General features: G+C 46.3%; 2 protein-coding genes across 2 annotated transcripts in view; both read left to right on the forward strand.

Moving 5' to 3' along the window:
- Nucleotides 1–7: 7 nt before the first annotated feature.
- Nucleotides 8–7,652, forward strand: SOX30 (SRY-box transcription factor 30). Its single transcript, XM_054643114.2, has 5 exons — nt 8–909; nt 2,055–2,294; nt 3,544–3,717; nt 4,845–5,322; nt 7,216–7,652. Exons 1-5 carry the CDS (start codon nt 303–305, stop codon nt 7,583–7,585), a joined length of 1,869 nt encoding a protein of 622 aa, XP_054499089.2. The 5' UTR covers nt 8–302; the 3' UTR covers nt 7,586–7,652.
- Nucleotides 7,653–11,863: 4,211 nt separating this feature from the next.
- The window catches only part of ADAM19 (ADAM metallopeptidase domain 19), a 32,379-nt gene continuing 20,634 nt past the window's right edge, over nt 11,864–23,608 (forward strand). The window contains exons 1-3 of the mRNA XM_054642617.2: nt 11,864–11,984; nt 12,320–12,399; nt 15,490–15,560. Of these exons, the coding sequence (XP_054498592.2) occupies nt 11,924–11,984; nt 12,320–12,399; nt 15,490–15,560 (212 nt within the window). The 5' untranslated portion in view covers nt 11,864–11,923. The remainder of the gene's footprint in view (nt 11,985–12,319; nt 12,400–15,489; nt 15,561–23,608) is intronic.

Here is a 23,608-nt window from a genome sequence, read left to right on the forward strand (position 1 = left end):
GAGCCGGCGGGCGGAGCGCGGGGCGGCTCCGGCAACGGCGCCCGTGGCGGCTGCGGGGCGCGGAGCCGGGGACCCGTGCGCCCCGCTCCGAGCGCGCCGAGCAACGAGCACGGGATGGGCGGTCGGGGCGGCCCCACCGGTGGGCGCGGGACGGGGGGACAGCGCGACCGAGCCGGCGGGGCTGGGGCTCGGTGCGCGCCCCGCGGTTGGTGCGGGATGCGGGTTCGGTGCGCGCCGGCGGCGCGGGGCCGCGGGGAGCGTTGGCGCAACGGTGGCGGCGGCCGAGGAGCGGCGGCGGAGCGATGGAGCGCAGGGTCAGGCACTGCCGCTTCCGCGCCCGGGCGAGCCCAGCCTCGCCCCCCAGGCACAGGGAGGTCATGGGGCCCCTCGGAGGGCTGCGCACCCAGGTGCAGGAGCACCCGAGCCGGCCCGGGCACAGCGAAGGAGCGGCGAAGAAGAGCAGGTGCATCCCGGCTCCGGCGGCGGTTGAGAAAGAGCCCCGGAGTGCTGTCAGGAGAGAAAGGGACCAGGAAAGGGGCAGCGGTGACCGCCAGAACGAGGAGAAGGTCCTGGAGCAAACGGGCAATAAGTCCTGGAGAAGATCTGCCGTCCAAACGGAGCGACCCAACGTGACCTTCGAGGCCCGCCCAGTGAAGGCGGAGAAGAGCGATGCCCCGGCTGGATCCCTGTGCGAGCTTGGGAACCCGGCTCAAGATCAGAATACCCCGGTCTTGTTTCAGCCCTTACCTCCCAGGTCCCACGTACAGCTCCAAGGCCCTCTTTCCACGCAGCTGGTGCATGTGACTCCAGTGCCGGTAAAACAAGTGCCAGTCCAATTGCAGCCTCTACTGCAGCGGCCAAAGATTGAAACAAAAAACGTTCCCCTCACAGTCCTGCCCTCGGATTCAGGTATTATGGTCAGAGATCTTGCAGGGTACTGCTTATCAGGCAGGAGAACACAAGGGGAAAGATCATGTTAGAAAACCATCCCTTTGCAAAGGCTGGGTTTAGCACAGCTCTTGCACAGTGTAAGACACAAAAGCACAGGAGCAGAGTTCTGGCATGGTTTGTTACAATCAAGGCAATTTTGTCACATTCCTCCCTTTCTGCATGAAACCCCTTAGGACTGTGTTCAGAATTACACTAAGTTGTGATTCCAGTTTTAAGGTCAGGGATCTGCTTGATTTTTAAAGCTATATAGTAGTCCTGTATCTCTCTGAAAAACTCTGGACCTGTTAAATGAAGAGCCTTTTGAAACATCTGTATTAGAAGCTTATTTTATTTTAAATATCTAGACATTCAAAATTAATTACTTAAGTAAGGTCTTAAAGACTTTTCCCCTTTATTGGTGATGTGAAAGAGTTAATTTTTAAACCTTTTCCAGGAGGAAATTGCTTGCTCAGGGATCAGTTTTAAGGGCCTGTGGATTCATCATGTTGCCAGCTCAATTTAAATGCTGCCTGTGTTTACAAAGAGCCAAATCCAGGTATCATGTAACAATCATTTGGGAACACATGTTCCTCCAACAAAATGAGTGTCCAAATGCAAAAAAAGAAAAAAATATTTATATCTCAAAACACACAACTCAACAAAACCCAAGCAGAAACCCAAAACAGCAACAGCCACGGTTGAGAAGGCAGGCACTGCACAGGTGTGGGACTAAGCAGCCTCCCCATCCTTAGTCCTAGTCCCTGCATCCTTAGGGCTTTGGTTACATAGTTCTGGTGGTGATAATAAATTTGTGGTGGTATGGTCTGTGCTATACAATGATTAGTTTATAAATTCATAAGAAAACAAGCTAACTAAAATCCAAACTAGTGTGTTAGCAGGCCCTGTTTCTTTTTTTTTTTTAATTATATGTAACAAAAGCCAGGTAACTGATTCCTTGTGCAGTGACTCAGCAAAGGGCAGTGGAGGATTTTGTAGGAACTGCTCTCCAAACGTGCACTGAGTTTCATCTGTTCCAAAGCTCTGGTGATGCTGTGGGTGTGATACTGAGTGTGACCTGCTGTATCCCCTGGAAGGTGATGATCTTTCCCTCTCTTACTGCACAGGGATGCCAGACACTCCCTTCAGCAAGACCAAAAGTGGCCGTGTGAAGCGTCCCATGAACGCATTCATGGTGTGGGCCCGGATCCACAGGGCTGCTGTGGCCAAAGCCAACCCAGGGGCCAACAACGCAGAGATCAGCGTCCAGCTCGGCCTGGAGTGGAGCAAACTCACTGAGGAGCAGAAGCAGCCCTATTATGAGGAAGCTAACAAAATAAAACTGAGGCACAGGGAGGAGTTTCCTGGTAGGCATCTTAGTTCTTTACCCGAATGCTTTAGAAATGCAGGGCTTTTTGGAAAATCGATCTCTTGCATTGTGGCAATCAACAGAGATAGAAAAAAAAATACAGATATTTCAAGTACATAATCTTTCTGTGTGCTTGAAATGATGAATTTTTTAAAGCATCCAAAATGCTGGTGCTTAGAACACTGCAGCTACAGCAGCTTTTTTGAATGCTTTAATAGTCTAATGGCCAGAGAATGAGTTTGTGTGGCCTGCTGCATCAGTTTCCTTGCTCCAGAAACAGCTGCCCAGGTGGCCCGTAGTGACACATGTGTCCATTTCTTAAAAGCAGGAAAGGGAAATGTCTCAGGAAGCACAAACAGCATTGTATTCTGTGGGATTCCTCAACATGTAGATTTGAGGTTCTCACATAATGGTGTGGAAAATGTTTCACAGCCTTTAGTCAAGTGTTAAAATTTGTACCCTTAACCATTTCATTTATCCAGGAGATAACAATGTAAAACACTTCTAAAAAGCTGTTGAGATACCAGGTGTTGTGATCCTTTCTCTCTCTGTTGTCATAATGCTGCTTGTTCTGTCATGATGCTGCCTAATCTGTCATAAAGAAAAGAGCATCACTCTCCCTCTCCCCTTGCATCTTAAAAAAAAAAAGGTGTTTCTTTAAAGTTGCATTAAGAGTTAACCTGTGTAAGAAACCAAACAACTCAGTGTAAATTCATGATATATTCTTATGTCTGTTAGTGTTTGGTTAATGTTGTCAGGCAAAGGCAAACCTGCTCTTCCACAATCCATCCAGGGTTCCCAGTGGGTCATATTTTCTGTTATTTCTGTTCTGCAGATTTATGTGAGACTTAAGGGGTAAAGAAACCATGAGGAAAGACCACATTTTGAGTAGCCATGGTTTTCCTCCACACTGAATGCCCACAGTGCAGTGACTGTCATGTTCTCCTTAATGTGGTTTCCTCAGCTGGGCCACATCCCTCCCCAGTGTTTGGTAGTTTTTTGTCTCACGAGCAGCTACTACTTGGTAACTTCTAAACAACACCCAAATATTTCTATTTCATTTCCATCTCTAGTAAAATTTCCCATTTCCAGCTCACCAAAACAAGTGGAGCATTGCCATTGCCTAAAGGAGCAGCTTTTGGACTTGTCTTATCAGATCCTTCAGAATTGCAGATAACATAACTTTAGATAAATAATGAAACTATCCTAAATATTGGATGTCTGCATCTTTTCTTCATCTCTGACAGGTTGGGTTTATCAGCCAAACAGAAAGAAGTGTTCTCCACCACCTGGCTCTGCTGCATTTTCAGGCACTTCCCAGAGTACCATCACTACAAATCCAGCTGGCACCCTTCCCTTCTCATCACCTACTTACTCTTTTGTCAACTCCAGTGTTAAGAACAGTATTGGACGTCCAGTCTGTGAGTTTTCAGTAGTGAATTATTTTAAGAGTTCAGAAATTACCTGTTCCAGTAGTGACAGGGAAAGGGAGAATAGCTTCAAACTGAAAGAGAGTAGGTTTAAATTAGATGTTGGGAAGAAACTTTGCTGTGAGTGTGGTGAGGCTCTGGCACAGGTTGTCCAGAGGAGGTGTGATTATCTACCAACACTTCTTTTCTGCTTAAGATGTTAAGCTACAGCTGCTTCTTTCCCTCATTTGGTCTCCACCTCACAGATACCCTGGAAGGATCCTTCTTTTTTACAAAAAGTCCACACTGGCAGTGAAATAGTGTGAGAGCCCCCAGACCAGTATAAGAGCTGATCTGCATATTCCTTAGAGAAAGAGTTTTGGCTCTGTCAGTGCATGGATATGGATTTCAACAGCAAATAGCTCAGATCCAGGCAATGGCATTTTCCTCTTTAAGTATTCTGCAAAGGGCTGCTTTCTTTTCAATGAGACAAGAAAATGAAATGCCTGATTATGATGTGTGGTAATACTTGGAGATATTAAAACAAAAGAATACTCAGCTTTGTTCTGATGAAGTTCTGAGTTAGTGATGTTTGAAATTTCTTATGCAATGTGTTTTGAAATCTTTTCCTATGAAGGCAGCCCTGTTGATGAAGTGTGATTTGAGAGTGTACATTGAAGTTTGTGCTCTGCAAAACATTTCAAAGTAAAATTGTCTAGTGTGTACATTCATTGATGAAATAAGGAAACATATTGGAGATTAGAGTGGTTTAGGCTCCTGAGCACACAGATTTGTTATAAATTTGGCTCATTTCATGTCAGTAGACTTGTGAGGTCTTCTGACATGAAGGCACATTCCAACCCATTGTGGGGCCTTACTAGGACAAGACAGAGCCTGACCAGAGCAGTGGACCCACATCAGCCACTTCCTTCCTCCTGTGGGTTTCTGTGCAATACAGCTTTAGTGTGTGGGCTCCAAAGCCATCTCTCAGAATGGTGTCACATTAGATGTATGACACGAGTTACTGGGAAATGTCAGGGGGAATTATTCTGACAGTACCCAGAAATGCTGTGGTTTGCTGTGATGCTGTTAATCAGAACTCTGTTCATGTCTGACAAGTAACTGTTTTGTGTTTGAAGGTGAGTCTCCCGCCATCCGTCTGCCGGCTTCTTCCATCCCGCACGCTGTGCCCATGACCCTTTTCCAGACCACGGCTGCAAGCACCACATCAGTGGCTGTTGCAGTTCCAACCCTGCCCCTGCGCCCTGTAGTTTCATCACAGCACTTTGCTGAGCCTGCTCAGACAGAAGCTTTTGTATCACCTGGGCTCAATTTCTCCCTGAAGAGACCTGCACCCGTTTTCGCTGAGAGCTTCAGCAACAGAAACCCGAGTAACATCAGCAGCACTAGTGGCAGGTTTTCTGTCTCTAACAGTGAGATGCCAGGGATTTCTGTTTTTCCTAGAGGCATAGCTCTTCCCCAGGCTACCCCTTTTATTCCCTCACCTGCCTATGTGTCTGCTCCCATTGGACAACCAGCCAGTTTGTTTGGAGGAACTCCTCAGTTTCCATTTTGCCACCCTTCCTTTATACCTGGACCTCGATGTTTCCCCTCAAGGTAATGAAACTGTTTCAATACCAGTAAGAAAAAAATGCTGAAAGGCAGAGAATGTTTTGACTTGCAGACAGCAGGTGGAGCATTGAGAGGGAAAGGAGCTCTTACCTTCCTGTAGCTGCTGTGTGCTGGAACCCCCTGGCCTCAGCCTGCTTGTAATACGTGCCCAGTTACTGAAAGCTCCACAGAATTATTGCAATTGTAATTGGCACTCCCAAGGCCATGGAAAACAGAAGTATCTTCTTTCCACTTTATGGGTCTAAGTGCAGTTGATTTCAGCAGAAGAGCATTAGGTAGAGATAATGTAAATACAGTTTGAAAGTGGCCAGATAGAATTGAAGTGGGTCTGTCCTGGAGGTGTCTCCTGGGTACACTATGATTGCCATAACTGTTCATGTTTCTGAAACCCGGCCTGGTGGGAAGTGTCTGCAGAATTCCTGTGTAAGTAGTAATTCCTAGTTCTTCCTTTTCAGTCAGAGGTCCCCTAATCAAAGAATTTACAGGCTAACACGTGGTGTCCTGTGGGTGTTTGTGGGCTGAGCGTGCACAGAAAGCACCAGTGCCCTGGTGCAGGTGGCAGCTCAAACACCAGGCATCTGATGCTTATTCTCTACTGGGCATCATTTTGCTTTCATGACTGTGCAGTAGCAAACCTAACAAATTATTACGATTATCAGACTTAAATTTTGTCTGTTTATGCACTGTTATTCTCACTAGCAGCAGCAACCAGTATGTTCCTGTGGCAATGAGACCACCTGCTCTTTAATTAGGGCTAATGATGACCCATCAAACTCAGAACAACTTCATGAGCTGACAAGTGCAATACAAGACATTTCTATTTTTGAGGTCCTTTAAGGAAACACAGAACACATATTCCCAAAATTGCTAAAAATGATTTTTGCTCAGCCCTTGGTGAAATGAGTCAGCCCTTGGTCTGAAATGAGATGGTTTTGTGAGGCCTCTGAGAGAGAAGAGTTCTTGTAGCATAAAAGACTGTTCTGATTTCACACATTAATGGACTTCTGAAGTCCATTAATGCCAGCTTTGCTAATGCCAGGGTCTTTCTAATACAGTGATTTATGAGTTCTCTGTCCTATAAACTCATTTCTTGCATACGAGAGTCATGTTTCTGAACTGAAAGTGCAGATGTATGCACTAAAAATTTAAATATTAGATTGGAATGATGATTAGTCCCCTTGAAACCTCAAGAGATATTGTATCAATGTCTTTACAATGCCTGCACTGTGGAGCTCTATTACTTCTTTACATAATTTTGTTTTCTTCACAATGTAGCAAATTTCTCTAGAACACTGTTAATTACAATCCCTGTGTCTTTTTGCATCAGAATAAAAATTCAGGCATCTGCCACTGGAGGAATACAATTCCATTTGACATCATAACTTCCTGCAATTTACCATGTGGTTACTTTTTAAAAATTTATTACTGTGCATTCTTTAAATATTAACATTGACAACCACATATTGGGCACAAAGACTCCCTGTCCTGTTTGATAACAGTGTAATATTTGTAATTTGAAAATTACAAATAAGAGTGCTTTACACCAGGTCTGTCACAAATTTTGGCATAGAGAAATTACACAAAATTACTTTTGATGCTTTTTAAAATTAATCTGAGTATGTTGGTTAACTCACTGCATGCTGGTTTATCTATGGTATTATTTGATTGATAAGTACAGTGGGGTTTCTGTTTATTCTCAGAGCAACCTCGTGTGTGCTGAACGACTGAACTACTCTTGTTATGGCCCTAGTGCTGAAATTAGGCATGTTTTTAAATTTGTGTGTTTTAGAAAATGGGATAAGCTGAGTAGCACAGAACATGAGTGCCATTGTGCAGCCCTGCATTTCTGAAAGCCAACCTGAATCTCTTCCCTTGCAGCACATTCCCACTCAGAGCTCCGTTTGCCTACGGGAATTTCTCCAGCTCAGTGCCTCAGTGCTTTGGCTTTTATGAGGAGAGGAACCAGAGGCAGGAGGTGATATTTTCCACCCTGGATGAAGACTATCGTTTCAGGGCATACTCAGAGGAGAGGCTCTGTGAGAACCAGCGTGTCTGTGGGAGCCCTGAGGTCGTGTCCTGTCAGAGCACCTGCAGCGAGGAGCGAGTTCTGAGCCCCCTGCCACAGCTGGATGTGGAAGTGGTAGAGGAGGTTTTGCCATCCCCCCCATCTACTCCCTCCAGCACTTACATTGTCAATGTAACTGACAGTGATGAGGAAGAGGAAGTAAAGTTTTTTCAAGTATTGTAATTTTTAAAACTTATTATAATCCAGAGAGATATTATAGAATGGGAAATAAATGTTTTCCTCAACACCACCTTTTCAGTCAGTGTGTTCAATGGGAAAACCAGGTGGCTTTAGTAAGTTGCACAGGTCATTTTGAAGAGTCTGATGAGCTGTTTGTATAAGAGGAAAGTCTTATAAATAGCAGAAAATGCCTGTTCATTTCTAAATTCTCACTGAAAGCTGATCTGCCCTGCAGGAATGCATGTGGCCAAATGCACAAATTCCTCCTCAAATATGTTTCAGGGTATAAAACAGCTGTTTGTGAGATTATTCTCTAGATTTAACTTCCCTCTTCTCCCATCTTTCTTTTTATACCCAGTGGAGTAGGATATCAGACATATTTCAATGCACCAGAATCTAGAATGGTACATAACTGTTGTGATTTATTCTACCAAGCCCAGAAAAAGGGAAGACTGGTTTAACATATCCTGGACATGCTAATGGGAAGCTACAAGTGAGAGTGATCCCTTCTTCCCTCCCAGCTAGAGCTGATGTCCTGCTGTGGTGGTTTGGGATCTGTGTCTGCAGCTCTGTGTCACTGCAGCCAGCCCTCAGCTGAGCTCTCTTGAAGGCTCTCCTGTCTTGTCTATAACAGAAGTGAAAGTTACACAAACAACCCACTCAAACCTGGCTTCCTCTGCATCATCCCTCAGCATGTCTGGCAGCCCTGCAGCTGGGAAAATGTGATAGAAGAGGTTTTTAGTTCCCATTTTTAGATGATTTTCAGCTCACCCACAAACTTTCCCATAATGTAGATTCCTGAAGTGCCAAGTATCTGTGCTATTACTTCTCCTCCTGAAATGTGGGAAGTGGTCAGTGTGGGCAGGGCCAGTGCCTTGGAGGCTGTGTGCCCTCCTGCAAGCCTTCATGGCAGTGCAGAGGGTAACTGGGACATAAGAGGGACATGTTCTACTCTCTGATAATTATTTTCCTCCTTATTGTTTACCTTAACCCAAACAAAAAATCACCTTGTGTTCTTGAAAAACAGATGACGACTTTCTGTACAAAGTTCGTTTTCCTCCTGCCACTGTTAAAGTCTAAAGACACTCAGTGCTTCCCAGTGCATCACTCTTATCCATTTACAGAGACAACTTTCTTCTCCAAAGTTACTGGACAGTTTTATGGAGTGGATGTTATTAAAAACCCTTGTGCTGTTATGCCTGTTTCCCTTTTCTTTTTAGAATTAACTATTTCAGTATAATTACTGATGTGTTGGAGAAGGTTGCAGGCAGCACAGAGAGGATTATAATTGTTTCACATGTGGAAATAGAGTTAAAAGATGTGTCTGCAAATATAATCATCTTCAAGTCCACTTGCTGTAGGAATGAAGCAGAAGTCATAGCAGAAAGTGGTAGCAGTGACCCACCCTTTAAAAGAAGCACAGGGAGTGCTTTGATACCCTTCTGCTATCAGCACATCAGGACAAGCCCTTGTCTAGCTCCTGATCATCTTTCAGCACTTCTCCCTCTTTGGCAGGACAGCTGCTCCAGGGCCCTTCCAAATATTCCTGCTGTCCTACATGGGTGGTGGAAAAGCAGAGCTGAACAGAATATTCTGGGTCAGCTGAAGCTGCTCTCAACTGTCAAGACACTGGATAAAGGAGTTAATTCTTGAATCTCCAGTTTCCTTCACAGATTCACAGCCTCTTCCTTTGATCATTTCAAATGATCTGAAGCAGAAGAATGTTCTTTAAAATGGGAGATTTCACATTCCACTTGAGTCAGCCAAAGCTGTAACATTTCTCTCATCAGTGAGAGTGTCTGTAATGCAGAGCTTAGGCAGGACAGTCCTTTCCTTTCTCCCTTCTCCTGCTAAGATTTTGATTCTGGGTAAAGTTTCCTTCAGTGTCAGCAGGAATCTTCTCAGAGCACTTTGTTCCACGGCCTTTCCTAAGACAGAGTTCATGTGAAACACTTCTGAGCTGTGGTGCACCTCAGTGATTCTCTGCTCAAGTCTGGTTCTTGAACAGGCATTTCCCTCTCCCTGGGTCCATCTCTTTCTAGGTGCCTAATTCCTGATTTACTATGAACATAAAGGGAGAATCCTCATCTTTTGCACTCCAGCTAACAACAATAGCATTAAATCATCTTGAAAATTGTCAAGCAAGTGCAGAACCCCCTCTGCAAAAGCTCTGTCATCAGCTTTGCCCTGGGGAGGCTGAAACACCTCACCCTTGCTGCGGGTGCTGCACGGAGGCTGCTGCTCCATGCCTTGGCCACGGGGATGTAACAGATGAGGGAGATTTGAAAAAGCAGATTTGAAATTCCCAGCTGATACTCTTTATCAGACAGTTTGGATCCTGGAGGAAATGAGTCTGAGCCTGTGTAATTCTTAGATAACCAGAAGTCTGACCTTGTTCTGTGAAACCCAGCAAATGTCCAACTGACTTTGGGGAAGAGCTTTTGAAGAGGTGGGCACAGACAGGATCTGACTCACCCTGTGCCAGAAACAGTATTACAGCACCTGAGCACTGTTAATATGGCTAAAATACCCTGAATTTTTCCATGCAGCAATGTCTCAGTAATGTAAATAATATTATATATATATATATATATTAACCTATATATAACCACTGCACAGCCTGTGATTGTATTTTTATACAGGGAGTTTCTGGTGGTTTTCAAGTGATATATCCATTCTCATATTACCAAGATCCAAAGGTAAAAATATCACTATATAACAAATGCAAATATTACACATATTTTATTCTTGTGATACTTGAATGCTGGAAACAATCACAAGCAGATAGTTGTTGGCCTAAATATTTTAATAATCTTAACATAAGGCTCATTTTATTCAATTCTGTGCTTTTTTGAGCTGATCTTCTTTTAGAGAAATATATGGAGCAGTCCCTGTGAAGGTTTGTTGTACTGAGAAGATTTGTGACAATCTTTTAGTACAAGCATACATGTTCCTCATCAAAGTGGGTTTTTTTTCCTTTGGGTAGGCAGAAATTTTATTCAGGGATGAAAGCAGGGTAGCTAAATTTGTGTCTAAATTTGGCTTACATTTTTACTTATTTATAATATAGACATGCACAATAGTGCCATTGTTTTCTTCCATATTACAGGCAGCTATAAATAAGTAGGGGAATTCACAGGGAAAAAAACATCAAGATTTCCCTTCAGGATATTCCATATGATTAGAAAAGAGCTGAAATTTTGCCCCTGTATTTTTTGCTCTTTGAAACAAGATGATTTAGTTGGGCCATGAAAATTCTTGACCTCTCTATGGGTCAGCTAAAATGTCACTTACAGCCTCTCACCCTCATTATTCCCTCTAGGTGTCCCTACAGTGCCTGACTTTCCTCTGCCAGGGTGATAAGGAATAAATTGACCTTCACAAAATCAGAGATTCAGTTTGTGAAGTGCTGGAGGACAAAGGGACATCTGTGAGATATAAACCAAAATTGTATCTGCAAAAAGGAACACTCACCTTTCCTTTGGGCAGCCCTGCCAGGAGCCTCCAAAACCCTTCAGAATAAAAGATATTAGAGTTTTCAATAGCATAAATAATGCTCTAGATAAGAGACAAAATCATTACTGTTATCTGGCAAACCTTTATTTTGAAGGCTAATTCAGCAGTCGTGCAGCCCCCAGGTGCTCAGCAAAGTGAGGACTTCAAGCCTTGGCTCAGCCCTGAAGGGTGCAGGAGAAGGCAGGGATGCTCCTTCGGGAGCCTCATGGCTGTGGCTGGATGGCCCTGAGGGGCAGCACCGGGAACTCGAGCTGTGAATGTTCCCAAGTTCTTCCTCAAGCCTGGCCCTCCCATCGGTCCTAAGGGGAGAGAGGCAGAGAACATCCTTTTGTGTGTCTTTTATACAGGCACATAAAATCTATCCTGTGTCCCTTCAGCTGTCCAGGAGTAATGTATTTCCCAGAAATGGAGAAATTTAGGATGTCTCTGGAACCACGGGATCAGCCATGATAAGATTGCACATAAATACAGCCAACAAATAAATAAACAGCTCTTGAGCTCCTTCCTTCCCCCAGCTCTCCCCTTTTTCCTAGCTTTGGAGGCACAATGGATTTCCGCGCTGGCCAAGGCGCAGGAGGGGAGGTTTTGCAGAGGGAGCCCCAGGGAGGTGCTCAGGTTTCCCCCAGCCCCGGAGCGGGGACAGAGCCCGGCGGGGCAGAGCCGCTGGGCCCCCGGGAGTTTCCCGGGATGTGCGGAGGGAGAGCAAGAGAGGAGGGGGCTGCGGGGCGGACCCGGAGCCCTGATGCTCGGGTGGGAGGGGACAAGAGGCGCCGGGCGGGTTTATAGGGCGGCGGCGGCGGCCGAGAGCGGTCCCTGCCCGGAGCCATGCGGGGCCGGGGGCTGCTCTGCGGCATCGCCCTCTCGCTGCTGCTGCGGCCGCCGCCCCGTGAGTGCGGGGTGCCCGATCTGAATGCGGGGTGCCCGATCTGAGTGCGGGGTGCCCGATCTGAATGCGGGATGCCCGATCTGAATGCGGGATGCTCGGTCCGAGTGAGGGATGCCCGGCCCGGAGCTGTGCGGCAGCGCTCCGGCTGCGGAGCGCACGGGAAGGGAGGGTGGGAGGATGGATGGGTGCGTGGGTGGATGGATGGGTTGCGGGATCCTCCTGCTTTTCCTACAACCATCGCAGAGCTCCCTCTCCTCTCCCGCCCCGGTTTGGTGCTGCCATGCCCCGCGGTGCGGAGGGGCCGGGATGCTGAGCCGCTCCTGTTGTCTCCGCAGCCGCGGCCGCTGAGGTGCGGCCCCAGGCCGAGGTGGTGGTGCCGCGCTGGGCAGCCCCGGGTGGCCCCGGCAGCCCCAAGGTAGGTCGAGCCCGGCGCTTGGTCCCTGTTTTGTTTGCAGACCTACCCTTGTGGGGACAGGGGGGTGGCGCGGGTAGCACAGCGCCTGGCGATGCGCGTTGTGGGTTTGATGAGCTGTGGGGATGAGCGAGGAGCTGCCATAGCTCCTGCAGATCGCAGGGAAGGCTGTGGGAGCTGGCTGGTGCGTCTGGGAGCTGCATTCCCCCTGCTCTCTGCCGTGCCTTAAAGCCTCGGTCTGTGTCTGTGAAAGGGGAGCGGGCCCACGCCATCGGTGGCATTTAGGGAACATTAGGGAATTCTTCTTCTGGATAGAAGAATCTGCTGTAGGAGAACATAAGCCCAGAAAGCCATCTGTGTCCTGGACTGTACCAAAAGAAGTGTGAGCAGCAGGTCAAGGGAGAGGGTTCTGAGCCTGTACTCTGGCCAGCTGCAGTGCTGTGCCTGGGATCCCCAGAGAGGAATGATATCAACCTGTTGGAGCCAGGCCAGGGCTGGGCAGTGAAGATGCTCCAAGGGCTGTATCACCTCTCCTAAGAGGACAGACTGAGAGAGTTGGGGTTGTTCATCCTGGAGAACTCTCTGGAAGGACCTTGTAGCATCTTTCAGTACCTAAAAGAGCTATAAGAGAGTTGGTGAGGGACTTTTTACAAGGGTGTAGAGTGACAGAACATGGGAGAATGGCTTTAAGCTGAAAAAGGGCAGGTTTAGATTAAATACTTGGCTGAAATTTTTGACTGTGAGGTGATGAGGCACTGGGACAGTTGCCCAGAGAAGCTGTGGATGCACCATCCCTGGATGTGTGCAAGGCCAGGCTGGATGGGGCTTGGAGCCATCTTTCCTAGTGGAAGGTGTCCCAGCCCAATGGCACAGGGATGGAATAAGATGATCTTTAAGATCCCTTCCAGCCCAAACCATTCTCTGGTTCTGTGAATCCCAGCTGGGAGGGTGCTTCACTAGGCAAGAAAAGCCAACCAGCAGCTCAGGTGGGTTTGGCTGTGTCTCAGACACTGTGTGTTAGTACAGATCTCACCCTGCTGCTGTTCCATGGGTGGATGAAGGGATGTCTCAACAGCTCCAGACTCTGACAATCACTGAGGACCAGATAACAACACAAAACACAGTTCCCCTTCCCAGGCTTGGTATTGTTGCAATCAAGAAGTATTTGCAGTTGTGAGATTGAGAGAAAGAGGAAAGTCCACAGGCTGTTTTTTTTTACCTTGTGAACCAAAAAAAAAGGGAAGCTCAGCATTTTGGAGACATGCCTTTTTTTTTTTTTTAATATAGTGGTGTTTTTTGGGAATTTATTAATGGGTCTTTTCCATAGTATGAGACTTTCTAAAACTTAGCATTGTGTCCTATTACACACAAAAAACCCTACAATGCCTCTCTCTTAGAGTGATCTTAGTTTGTTTTTTTTTTTTAATGCCCTTGAGATACTGCCTGCAGGTTTTGGTTCTGTTATTGATAGTGATGCAAATACATCTGGAGAACATTTCCCCTCATATACATTTGCTGTGTCTCAGGGGTCACACTTGGTTTGTTTCAGGCAAGTTCCCATTGGCTCTGAATTGAGTGTTAGCAAAGCTTATATACAGCTGGGATATTTCACTTACACAGCAATTGATGGACTGAAGCAGTGGGATTACTGAAGGAGGAGGGAGGGTGATATTAGCAATAATGATGTTAGCACAACCTTTGTGAAGAGATTTTATGGTGATGGAGACCCTCAGCTATGGGCAAGGCAGCCTTACAGTGCTTTCATGTCAGTGAGTGAAGCACAGACCTATCCTCAGATGAATTGTGCACCTATGATTTAGTAAAAGAAGCTCTGCCTGTTGCAATTATCCCTTTTTATATATCCTAAATGTATTAACTTGCTTTGCATCATCTGCGTGGGCCTGATGCCATGTCCTGGAAACTGAAGGAAGGATGAGCAAAACCCAGAATATGAGCAGGGAGCTGATGAAAAGAGATATTTGTATTTGCTGAAATGGCAAGTGAGTATAACTCCAGGCTTAGAGAACAGGCCATTCAGTCAACCCTGCTTTCTTTCACTTTCAATATTCTTGAAAGTCTTCAAAGTCTCCTCCAACGCTGCTTTAGAAAATACTCTGGGTTAATAATTTCACCAATCCTTATGATATCTGTTTCCTTCCAGCTGAATAAAGTGCACTGTTATATTAATATGAGCTATTTTTCTTCTGGGGAATTTGTTCATCCATTTTCTCTGTGAGAAAGCATTCAGACTTGGAAACCCCAAGCAGACTTTATGCAGTGGTTTTGCTTTGAGGGAGGTAAAACTGCAGACCCCAGAGCCTCTTCTAGTTGCTCCTCTAAAAATCTCATTCCATGTTTTAAGTCTCTGGAATTATTCTTCTTTTGGGTTAGTGTATGCATTTGCCATTGTACTAAGAAATTGGGGTGCATTCTGTTCAAACCAGCAGGCCCTGGGGAGGCCTGAAATTCTGTCTGTGCAATGGTTGGAGTCTGGAGGCATCCAAGGGTCCCTGTTCCCTGCCTTTCGCTGGCACTTTCTGTGGGTAAAGGAACGAAGTGAGAACCTCTGGAAGAGGCATGATTCCTCTCATCCTGAAATAGGCTCCTAAAAATGTCTTTCTGCTGGGACAACAAAGGAAGCTTTGGTTAATTAGCTGAGATGTTTGACTCTTCAGTCTCTGGGGCAGGCTGGGATGTCCTGTGAGGTTGTGCTGAGCACAATCTACAGCAGAGGGAGGTGCAGGGAGCTCTTCCCATCCAATTGCACCTCCAAGCACTCCAACACCAGGACCTGCTGCCTTGCCTGAGCACTTGATTCCTCCTGAGACACCAGGTGGTGTCTCTAGCTCAGGTACAGCATCCCAGCAGATGCCTGCACTGCTCCCTGCCTCTGCACATCTGTGCTGTGGGATGCAGCAGCGTGCCTGGAGCTGGGAGCCACCTTGGTGCATCCCTTCCCTTCCCCATCACTCCAGGTCTGAAGTAGGAGGAAGGCAAGGGTGGTTTAAGGTCAGCTGCCATCCCAGTTTGTATTTGTGGATGTGCTCATAAGGATGATGTATGAGTAACAGGCACCCTCTCCCCTGCACGCAGCACCCGCTCCGAGCTGAAGTTACAGTGGAGGCAGAAGGCCAGGAGCTCGTCTTGGAACTGCAGAAAAATAGGTAAGTGTGCCTGTGCCCTGCATTGTGGTCCCACTTAAATAATGAATAAGGATTATGGTGAGGTCAACAGGAAAACCTCCTCTGACTTCAGCAGGGTTTGATAAAGACAGGATGTGGAAGTCCTTCACTGGATTTCAAGGTTATTCCAAGTCCCCTCAGATGTTAATCACCCAAAGAGCACATTATAGCAGAGCTTTGTCAGCAAAAAAACAGATGGTGACCTGGCCCTCAGTGTGTAAACTTCTTTTTGCATCATAATTCTTCCTACTTAAACTGGAAAATGTTGTTGATATGAAGCTCCCTATTTACCAAATGGCTCAGTGCTTTAGAGTCAGTGTGACTCTAATGAGGATTTCATTTGCTGTGATCCAAAGAGGTCCTTCTCTGCTTCCTAGGAGAAATGATCTGACAGTTTCAATTCCATTAGTGCCCTTCATGCTAAAGCAGACTGAAAAATTGGTTTTGCATTAACTGAAATGTAGCCTCCTCTCAGGCATGTGAGAGCAATGCTGTGTGCTACCATAGGGTGTGATGCATATTGAATTCTGCTGAAGCTGCACGAGATTAAGGTGGGGAGGATTCTGGTCTGGAGGCCACCCCAGAGCCCCTCTGCCCTGTGAGCACATTAGTTTCCAGCAGTGGAATAGCAGCTGGGAATTTAGCTGCAAGAAAATTTATTTTGCCTTTGCTCAGCAATCCTTGCACTGTTGGTGTTTTATTTGTTTTTAAATGGGTTTGAAGATTTATCTATAGAAATACAGCCAAATGTTTGTCTGCTAGAATCAGTAGGAATAATAACCTCAGAATAATGACCCTGATTATATTTTAAATGCATTTTATGGGCATCCCAGCCACAGAGATTGAGGGCTCAGCTTTCCTCCTTAAAGAGTGAAGTGTCAGAAGATCTTACTAGTTCTGATGGCAGTGCCTAAACCTAAATGATAGTCAGGGTGTTTTGGAGGAAAATCAGGGGGTTTTTGTCACTTTCTGCAGTAAAGCCTGAAATGTGATGGCTGATGGAAAATGAGTACAAGGTGTTTTCTGTAAAAAGTCACAAAACCTACTGAGAGTTCCAGTGCTGCAAAAACTGGATGCTTCTCACAGGCAGTCATGCACCTGTGTAGAACTAAACAGAAACAGCTACAAATTCTGTATTTTTCAGCTGGGAAAACAAGAGCAGGCACCATGAGCACTGCTAGGCCAGTTCTGTCTGGAGGAATAGCTGCTGCTGCTGACAATGGCACCGGGCCAGGTCTGAACTGAGCCTGGAAGCAGCACAACCTCTGATGCTGCTGGGGGTCTCCTTCCAGGACTGCCAGGCCTTGCTGATTCTGCAGTTGCTATGCAAAGGTGAATATTTCTGGCACAGAAAGCTGGCCAGAGAAAGGATCCTTGCTGAGTTGATCTGTTTGAGCTCCAAGCTCAGTGATGTAAGCTCCAGGTGCTCGGGGGAGTGGTGCCGTGCTATTTCCAGCACAGAAAACCCCTTTGCTGCTGTTAGTAAACAGAGTTATAATAATAGAAGGTTCCTATTGTGTTTATTTCCTGAAGTGCATTTTCATTCATTAAGATGTATATACACAGGCTTGGAAGTGTGTGCACACACTTCCACTGCAGGATGGATCTCCTTTACAAGTGCTGATGAAATAGCACTTGGTTGAAAACCAACTGGTTTGGAGCTTTTAATTTTTATTTTCAGTGGAAAATGCAGGTGATTCATAGACAGCAGTGCTTCATGTGGGAGGCTTGCTTGGCCTCAAGTCCTTGCTCAAGAAAGGTGATGGTACAATCACAAAATGCAATTAGTGGAAAGGCTCCACTTCTCAGAGACTTGTGAAAGTGCTGAAGTAGTTTAGAGACTTAAATTGAAAGAGGAATGATGAATCCCTGTGTATTTATCAGCATCCATAGAACACCTTTAAATGGAGACAAACCTCTTCTCCTTGTTGAAGAGTGTGGCAAGGCAGAGCCCAGCCTGTGGTTGCTCCACAGCTCCCAGGAGCTCATCACTGCTCGTGCTTGTCTCACAGGGGAAGCTGAGGTTTGGGTGAGGTTTGGGGTGCTGGGCAGCTGCAGCATCCAGGACTTCTTCTGGGAAGAGTTTGTTGCCCAAGTTTGTTGCCCCAGGAGAGAAAGTGAAATCCCCCAAGTGGGAAGTGTCCCTTCAAAGCTGTACAAAACCTGTAAGCTCCAGTTGCAAATTCGCATGGGCATAAGAGAACTGCAACTTCAAGGGAGGTACTTGAGGCTTTTTTAGCTAAAATAAGCCTTAGAGAAATGGGCCACTTAATTGCTCCAGTTTAGAGGAGCATTTGGAAACCAGCTTTGCTGCTGAGGTTGGTGCTGTGCTCCCCCTCTGTCCCTGGGCTCATTCAGGTGATGTTCTTGGTGGATTAGGCAGCCTTATTGCACATTCCCCACTCTCCTTCTGGAGAGACAATTGATAAAATTGCTTTGAAAAGTGAGGGAAGTGTCATAATTTGCACTTTGGTAGGGATGCTAGCTTTGGAGGAAACATTCTAGTTTCAATATGTAGAAGAAATGTTCACACCATCCAATTTCATATTCCATATGAAAAGGACATCATGTTCATCCACAGAGGTGAAACACAGAAATTATTGCAAATCTTGCTTCAGAGCTGTGCCCAACCCAGTTTTGTAATAAACTCATTACACATCTGCATTTGGGCTTCATATATCTGTGAACACAATTATTGCATTAGCAGTTAACATAATATTGCATTATTTCCTGTCCAGGAATTTGATAAGAAGTCAGAAGCACACTGGAGTTTCAAGCAGAGTTCATGACACACTAACATTTCAGGATAATGACAAAATATATCACTCAAATGACTCTGCCTTGTTTTAAATGACTCAAATCCACGTCCTGCAGCTGTGGGATTGGAAAGCTCAAAGCTGCACAAACAACAAATATATGGAGAGTTGCCTATAAAGCAGCTTTAAATTTGGCTGGGGCTTAGGAGCGGAAGACTCTGAGTTGCAAACTTTGGATGAAAAGTGACTTTTTTTAAAAGGCATTTGCATTTGTTAATAAAAAGCAGCTTTGAGCCAAGCAGGGACAGGCTGAGAGCCTTTCAATGTGTGTGGCAGCACTGCCTGGGGTGGGGCTTTTCTTAGTCAAGAGGAGAGCTCCCATTTGCACAGCAGAAACCTGCATGGAATTTGGCTTCTCACCTTAGTGAAGGAAAGGCAGCAAAAAGACTCTTCTCTCTCTTCTCTCTCTTCTCTCTCTTCTCTCTCTTCTCTCTCTTCTCTCTCTTCTCTCTCTTCTCTCTCTTCTCTCTCTTCTCTCTCTTCTCTCTTCTCTCTCTTCTCTCTCTTCTCTCATGGGAAGAACAGACTTGGGAAAGGCTCTCTCAGCTGCCAGGGGCATTGGAAGCTTCTCCAGAGGTGTCTCTGCCTGTGGATGAATTCCTGGGAGAGCCTGGGGCTGTTTGTTTCAGCTCCTTATTCTGGCCACTGCACTGGGTGGCAAAGCCCCAGTGGGGCTGTGCAGGAACTGCCTGAGGACACAGCAAAGGAGGTCCAGAGCTCACCTGGTCTGACCTCAGAGCCAACAGAAAGTTGTTTTAGGCCACTCTGATAGGGAGCAGCATCATTTCCAAGCTCTGCTGGCCCCACCTGGGTAGGTGACAAGTGCTCCCACCCAGCCTGGTGCTCTCAGAGGTGCAGTAAAAGATCTGTGTGCCACTTGTATTCCAGTGTTTCCTGCTTTTGCACATTTCCAGAGCCTCCCTACCAACTGAGCGAGGAAGTTGCTGCCCATTTCTGAGCAGGAAGGATATATGAGATTATTCCACTGATGGGCTACACATCATCAGTGTCTAATGGGCTTCCTTCATGGGCAGGGGTTAAGGGTTATGCAAAGGGGAAATTGAGTTTATCCTGCTCTACTGTCTCTTGGAATCATCAGAAAAACAGGGGTGGGATCTGGAAAGCCACAGCTGCTTTTCAGCTTCCTGATTCCCTCAGGATATTCAGTGATTCCTCTGTGTGGGGCAGAAAGGAAGAGACCTGGAAATTAAACCTTTTAAATCTTTTGTGCACTGACTCATTATCAGCCAGTTTTCCATTTATTTCATTTCCTTTTTCCTTTATGCTTCCTATTGGTAAGTCAAGGGTCTATGTGATAAATCTTTCTTGGGTTTGTAACAATTTACACAGTGAATGTCACAGATGATGTGGGTGGGAGGAGGGGATGGAGAGTCTTTAGTCTGTGATGCTTTCCCAGACCTTAAAAATGGCTTGTTTAGTTCCACCTCAGTAGTTGGAAAGCCACTCTTTCCTTCCAAACTGCTGTGTTTACACAATAAATATGTTCTTAGCAAAAGCTCTAGAGGAAGGGAGCTTAAGAGCTCCAGGATTCATCTGGATGGAACTCACCAAGAAAAAAAAAAAAAATTGGATTTCATTGGTTTTATGAAGTGCCAGGTTTTGACTGCAATATTCCAGAGGCTTGAAATCTCCCATTTCCCACTAGTGGTGGATATGGAAAGCAGGCCTGCCTGCTTGTGTTGTCATGAGTCATGTGTTGGTGGTGTTCAAGATGGGGCCACTTCAGGTTTTGATAATAAATTCTGGCTTTAGGGAGCATTTAAGTGACTGAGAGGCAAGAGTTCACATTCCCCTTCTTACCCTACTTGGATCCTGTTGAGAGGCAATGGAGTGGGACCACAAATTGTAGATGGAAATCTCATGTCTAAAGTTTCTTGGGAAAATCAATTCCCTCCACCCCCAGATGCTGTCAGCCTGGCTGGGCAGATTTATTGTGATTTGAGGAAAGGGACAGGGAAAGAGATGTAAGAGGCTGCAGGCTCCACTTTTCTTGGTCCCATGACTGAAAAATCAATGTCAATGTTTCTCATGAGAGCCTCATGGACCATTTGGCTTTTGTTTTTTGGGAGGAAATAAAACCCATGTCCATCTCCTAGATACTGCTGGGTGTTTCTAAGCTGGCAGCTGTCCATGCAGACTGGCCCCTCTGTAAAATGAACCCAAACAATCCTGCTGATTGGACCAAATGATTAAAAGTCTTTCTTGCTCTAATTAGTAAGAAAATCAGAGTGCTGCTGGGGCACTCTGGGTGCCTGTGGGTGATCTCTGGTGCAACTGAGTATGTTCATGGCAGCCCTGAGCTCCTCTTAGGCTTGTGCTGACAAGTGATGTTTTATAGGCAAAACTTCTGTGATTTATCAGGAAAATAGGGGTGAGGTTCTTTAGAGCAGCTGGGAAATGTGCACTCCCTCAAGAGGACATGGCCATGCAAGCAGGGCCCCAGCTTTCCTCCTGCTGTTTTTGGGAGTGTTTGGGCGCAGCCCCTCTCCCTCCAGCTGCTTCTCTGCTCCTCAGCAGCAGCCAGAAGAGCTGAAAGCCACGTCCTCTCCCTGTCCCCAAGTGCCACAGGGGCAGCAGCCTGCCAAGAGAGCTGAGAACCATCTCAGTTCATGAGTGAAGTATGTGACCCCCAGCCCCAGCAGAGCCAGGCTGCCCTGTGCGCCCAGCTCTGCACGCAGGGAGGAGGAGGAGGCTTTGTGTCAAACAATGATATCATTGACAGGCTGGAGCAGGACCAGCACATGGCTCCAGGACAGCCATCAGCAGGAACTGCTCAGGCCATCTGTACATGATGGCACTGAGCCACTCTCCCTTCTTTTGGCTTCCTCACTCGCATTCAACCTGGCTCCCAGGGCTTCCCAGGGAGCAATCCCTGCCAAGAGCAGGATATTCCACCCTGAGCTTGGAGGCTGAGCTGGATGCTGGGGATTGACTGATCCTGCTGAGAGCTGGTCCCTGTTGGAAAGGTGTGAGGCTCCTCTAGAACATCCCAAGCTCTGGTGTGCAGCTTCCCCTGGCCCCCAAGCAGCTGCAGCTGCTATCAGCTTTAGCAAAGGAGAGTGCTCCCATCCCAAATCAGCTTTTTCTCTGACTTCATCAATTCTTCATGCTGATAACTCCTCTAATGAGAGACTCAGCACTGCCTTTTAGGAAGATGATGTGTGCTAGTGATCTGCCAGCTGCCTGACTGGATCTCAGAAGCCTTTAAGTGATGTTATTTTGCATCCAGACTTTTGCAGCTTCAGTGTGAGCTGCTGGAGAAGTGGTCACTACAGAGGCATGTAATGTAACTGAGAAGAAAGAACCAAATTGTGCTGTATTTCCCAGAGCTTTCCTTCTCCAGCAAGGAGGTGAACTCTGTTTTTCTGGAAACTTCCATCAGTGCTTTGCAGGGCTGAGCTCCCCTGGAATTCGCTGCTCAGCCTGGCAGGAATGTTGTCTTTCTCTTGGCAGAGAAGGTTTTGGGGTGTGGGTGTTTCTCTTGATGTTTATCAAGGAAAAGAGAGCCAGGACTGGCTGATAACTCTAGTGCACTCTTGGTGACAGGAAGGTTTGTTTGCTGTTTATTTACAGTTTGGTGGAAAACTTGGTGCTTGCTAAAGAAGCAAGTTGGGCTGGGAATGAAGTTTTACACACTCAAAATAAGCCACCAAGGGTGTTGCAAGATGTTCTGTTGCTTTTTCCTCTTTCCTCACTGCCCTCCCCACCACACCTTGTGCAATCGATCCCCTGTGATAGCCCTTTCTGGCAGTGCTGCAAGAGCTCCAGGGTGTCCCTGCATTAAGGCTGGGAACTGTCTTCAAAACAGGACTGTTTCAAGCTCAGAATAAGAAACTGGACTTTTCTTAGGGGCCCTGCAGTGTGGAGCTGGAGTCAAGTGGTGCAGAGAGGCTTGGAAGTTGCAGCATGGAGATGACACAGGCTTTCAGCTGAGCAGCTGCCCAAGTGTCTCTAAAAATTCAGGAAAAGCTCTGTTAACCCTCTCTAGGAGGGGCTGGAGCCTGAGTGTGCAGGGATGTGCACACCCCTTGTGCTGAGTGGCCTCATCCTGTGCCCTCCCTGGGCAGTCACGGCTCTGAGGAGCCTCCCGGGGATGCTGAAGGGGAGATCAAGTGGCTATTCATGGCTAATGCTTTCCAAGAATAGAGGAGCAGGAGGAAAACACAAGAGTGTTTGTTTGGGGATGAAGCAAGCAGGCTGTGCAAAGCCTCAGCTACTGGAAATCCACGGGCTGGTGTCTGGGCAGATCACACTGCTTCACTGTCTGCCCCTGACACAGACCAGATACCTGCCAGAGCATTGCTCAAGGCAATTTCCTGCCAGTTAATGCAATCTGTTGATTAAATATTTGTTTCTTGCACCCTTGCTGAGCAAGCTGCTGCAGTCAGGGAGATGAAGGGAGTTATGTTCTGTGGGATGTTGCTTATCTTGGATTTGAATGCAGCAACCTTGCCTTCTGATCACTGACAGTATCTGGTGATAAAAATTAACACATCAGAAAGACACAAAATGAGCTTTTCTGGGCTGTGCTGAGCTTTCAAATTTCAGATAAAGCTGATGTTTTCCTGACTTCAGATGCTATCAGATACAGCAGTGGCATAGTTTCTGTTGTTAAGCTGTGGGTACTTGTTCAGCTGTCTGAGCCTTTGGATGCCAGGTGGGTGAAGCACTTTCAAACACTGATAAAAGGTTTTGTTTCCTGTTGTTCTGGTGTAATTTAATTAGATATCACAGGCACCCAGTCCCTTTTTTAAACAGAGATGTTTTCAAGGTTGGTAAGATCTGACTGACAGGTACTAAAAATCAAGGTAGAAAAATCTTTGTGTTGGCTTGTGATGGAGCTTTCTGCATCCAGCTTAAAGAAACCAGCCAAAGAAAAGAAGAAAACTTTTTTCCTACTTTGTAGCACTTCAGTTCTAAAATCTGGTGCATGACATGCTTTAATCAGGGATGCAAAGGGATTGAGCTGCAGCTGCATCTGAGAACACATTGCCCAGGGTGCATGTGGCATCCTCATGGGTGGCAAATGTGGCACTTTGGTGGCCTGACAGCACCGTGGGGCTGCTGCAGGATTGTTCCATCAATAGGGCATGTCTGTGATCCTTCTCCAAATTTTTGCAAGACAAACTATTGTTTTTAAAAACTGCTTGAAAACCTACATTCTATGGCTGCTGAGATGGACACAGGATATGA

This window comes from Agelaius phoeniceus, chromosome 15 (genome assembly GCF_051311805.1).
Source record: "Agelaius phoeniceus isolate bAgePho1 chromosome 15, bAgePho1.hap1, whole genome shotgun sequence".
NCBI lineage: Eukaryota > Metazoa > Chordata > Aves > Passeriformes > Icteridae > Agelaius > Agelaius phoeniceus.

What these genes read in the sequence shown, in the direction of transcription:
- SOX30 (XM_054643114.2), top strand. Translation starts at nt 303, where the DNA reads ATGGAGCGCAGGGTCAGGCACTGCCGCTTCCGCGCCCGGGCGAGCCCA. An exon ending in AGTCCTGCCCTCGGATTCAG is followed by an intron (nt 910 to 2,054) that starts GTATTATGGTCA and finishes CTTACTGCACAG; the next exon opens with GGATGCCAGACACTCCCTTC. An exon ending in CCTCGATGTTTCCCCTCAAG is followed by an intron (nt 5,323 to 7,215) that starts GTAATGAAACTG and finishes CTTCCCTTGCAG; the next exon opens with CACATTCCCACTCAGAGCTC.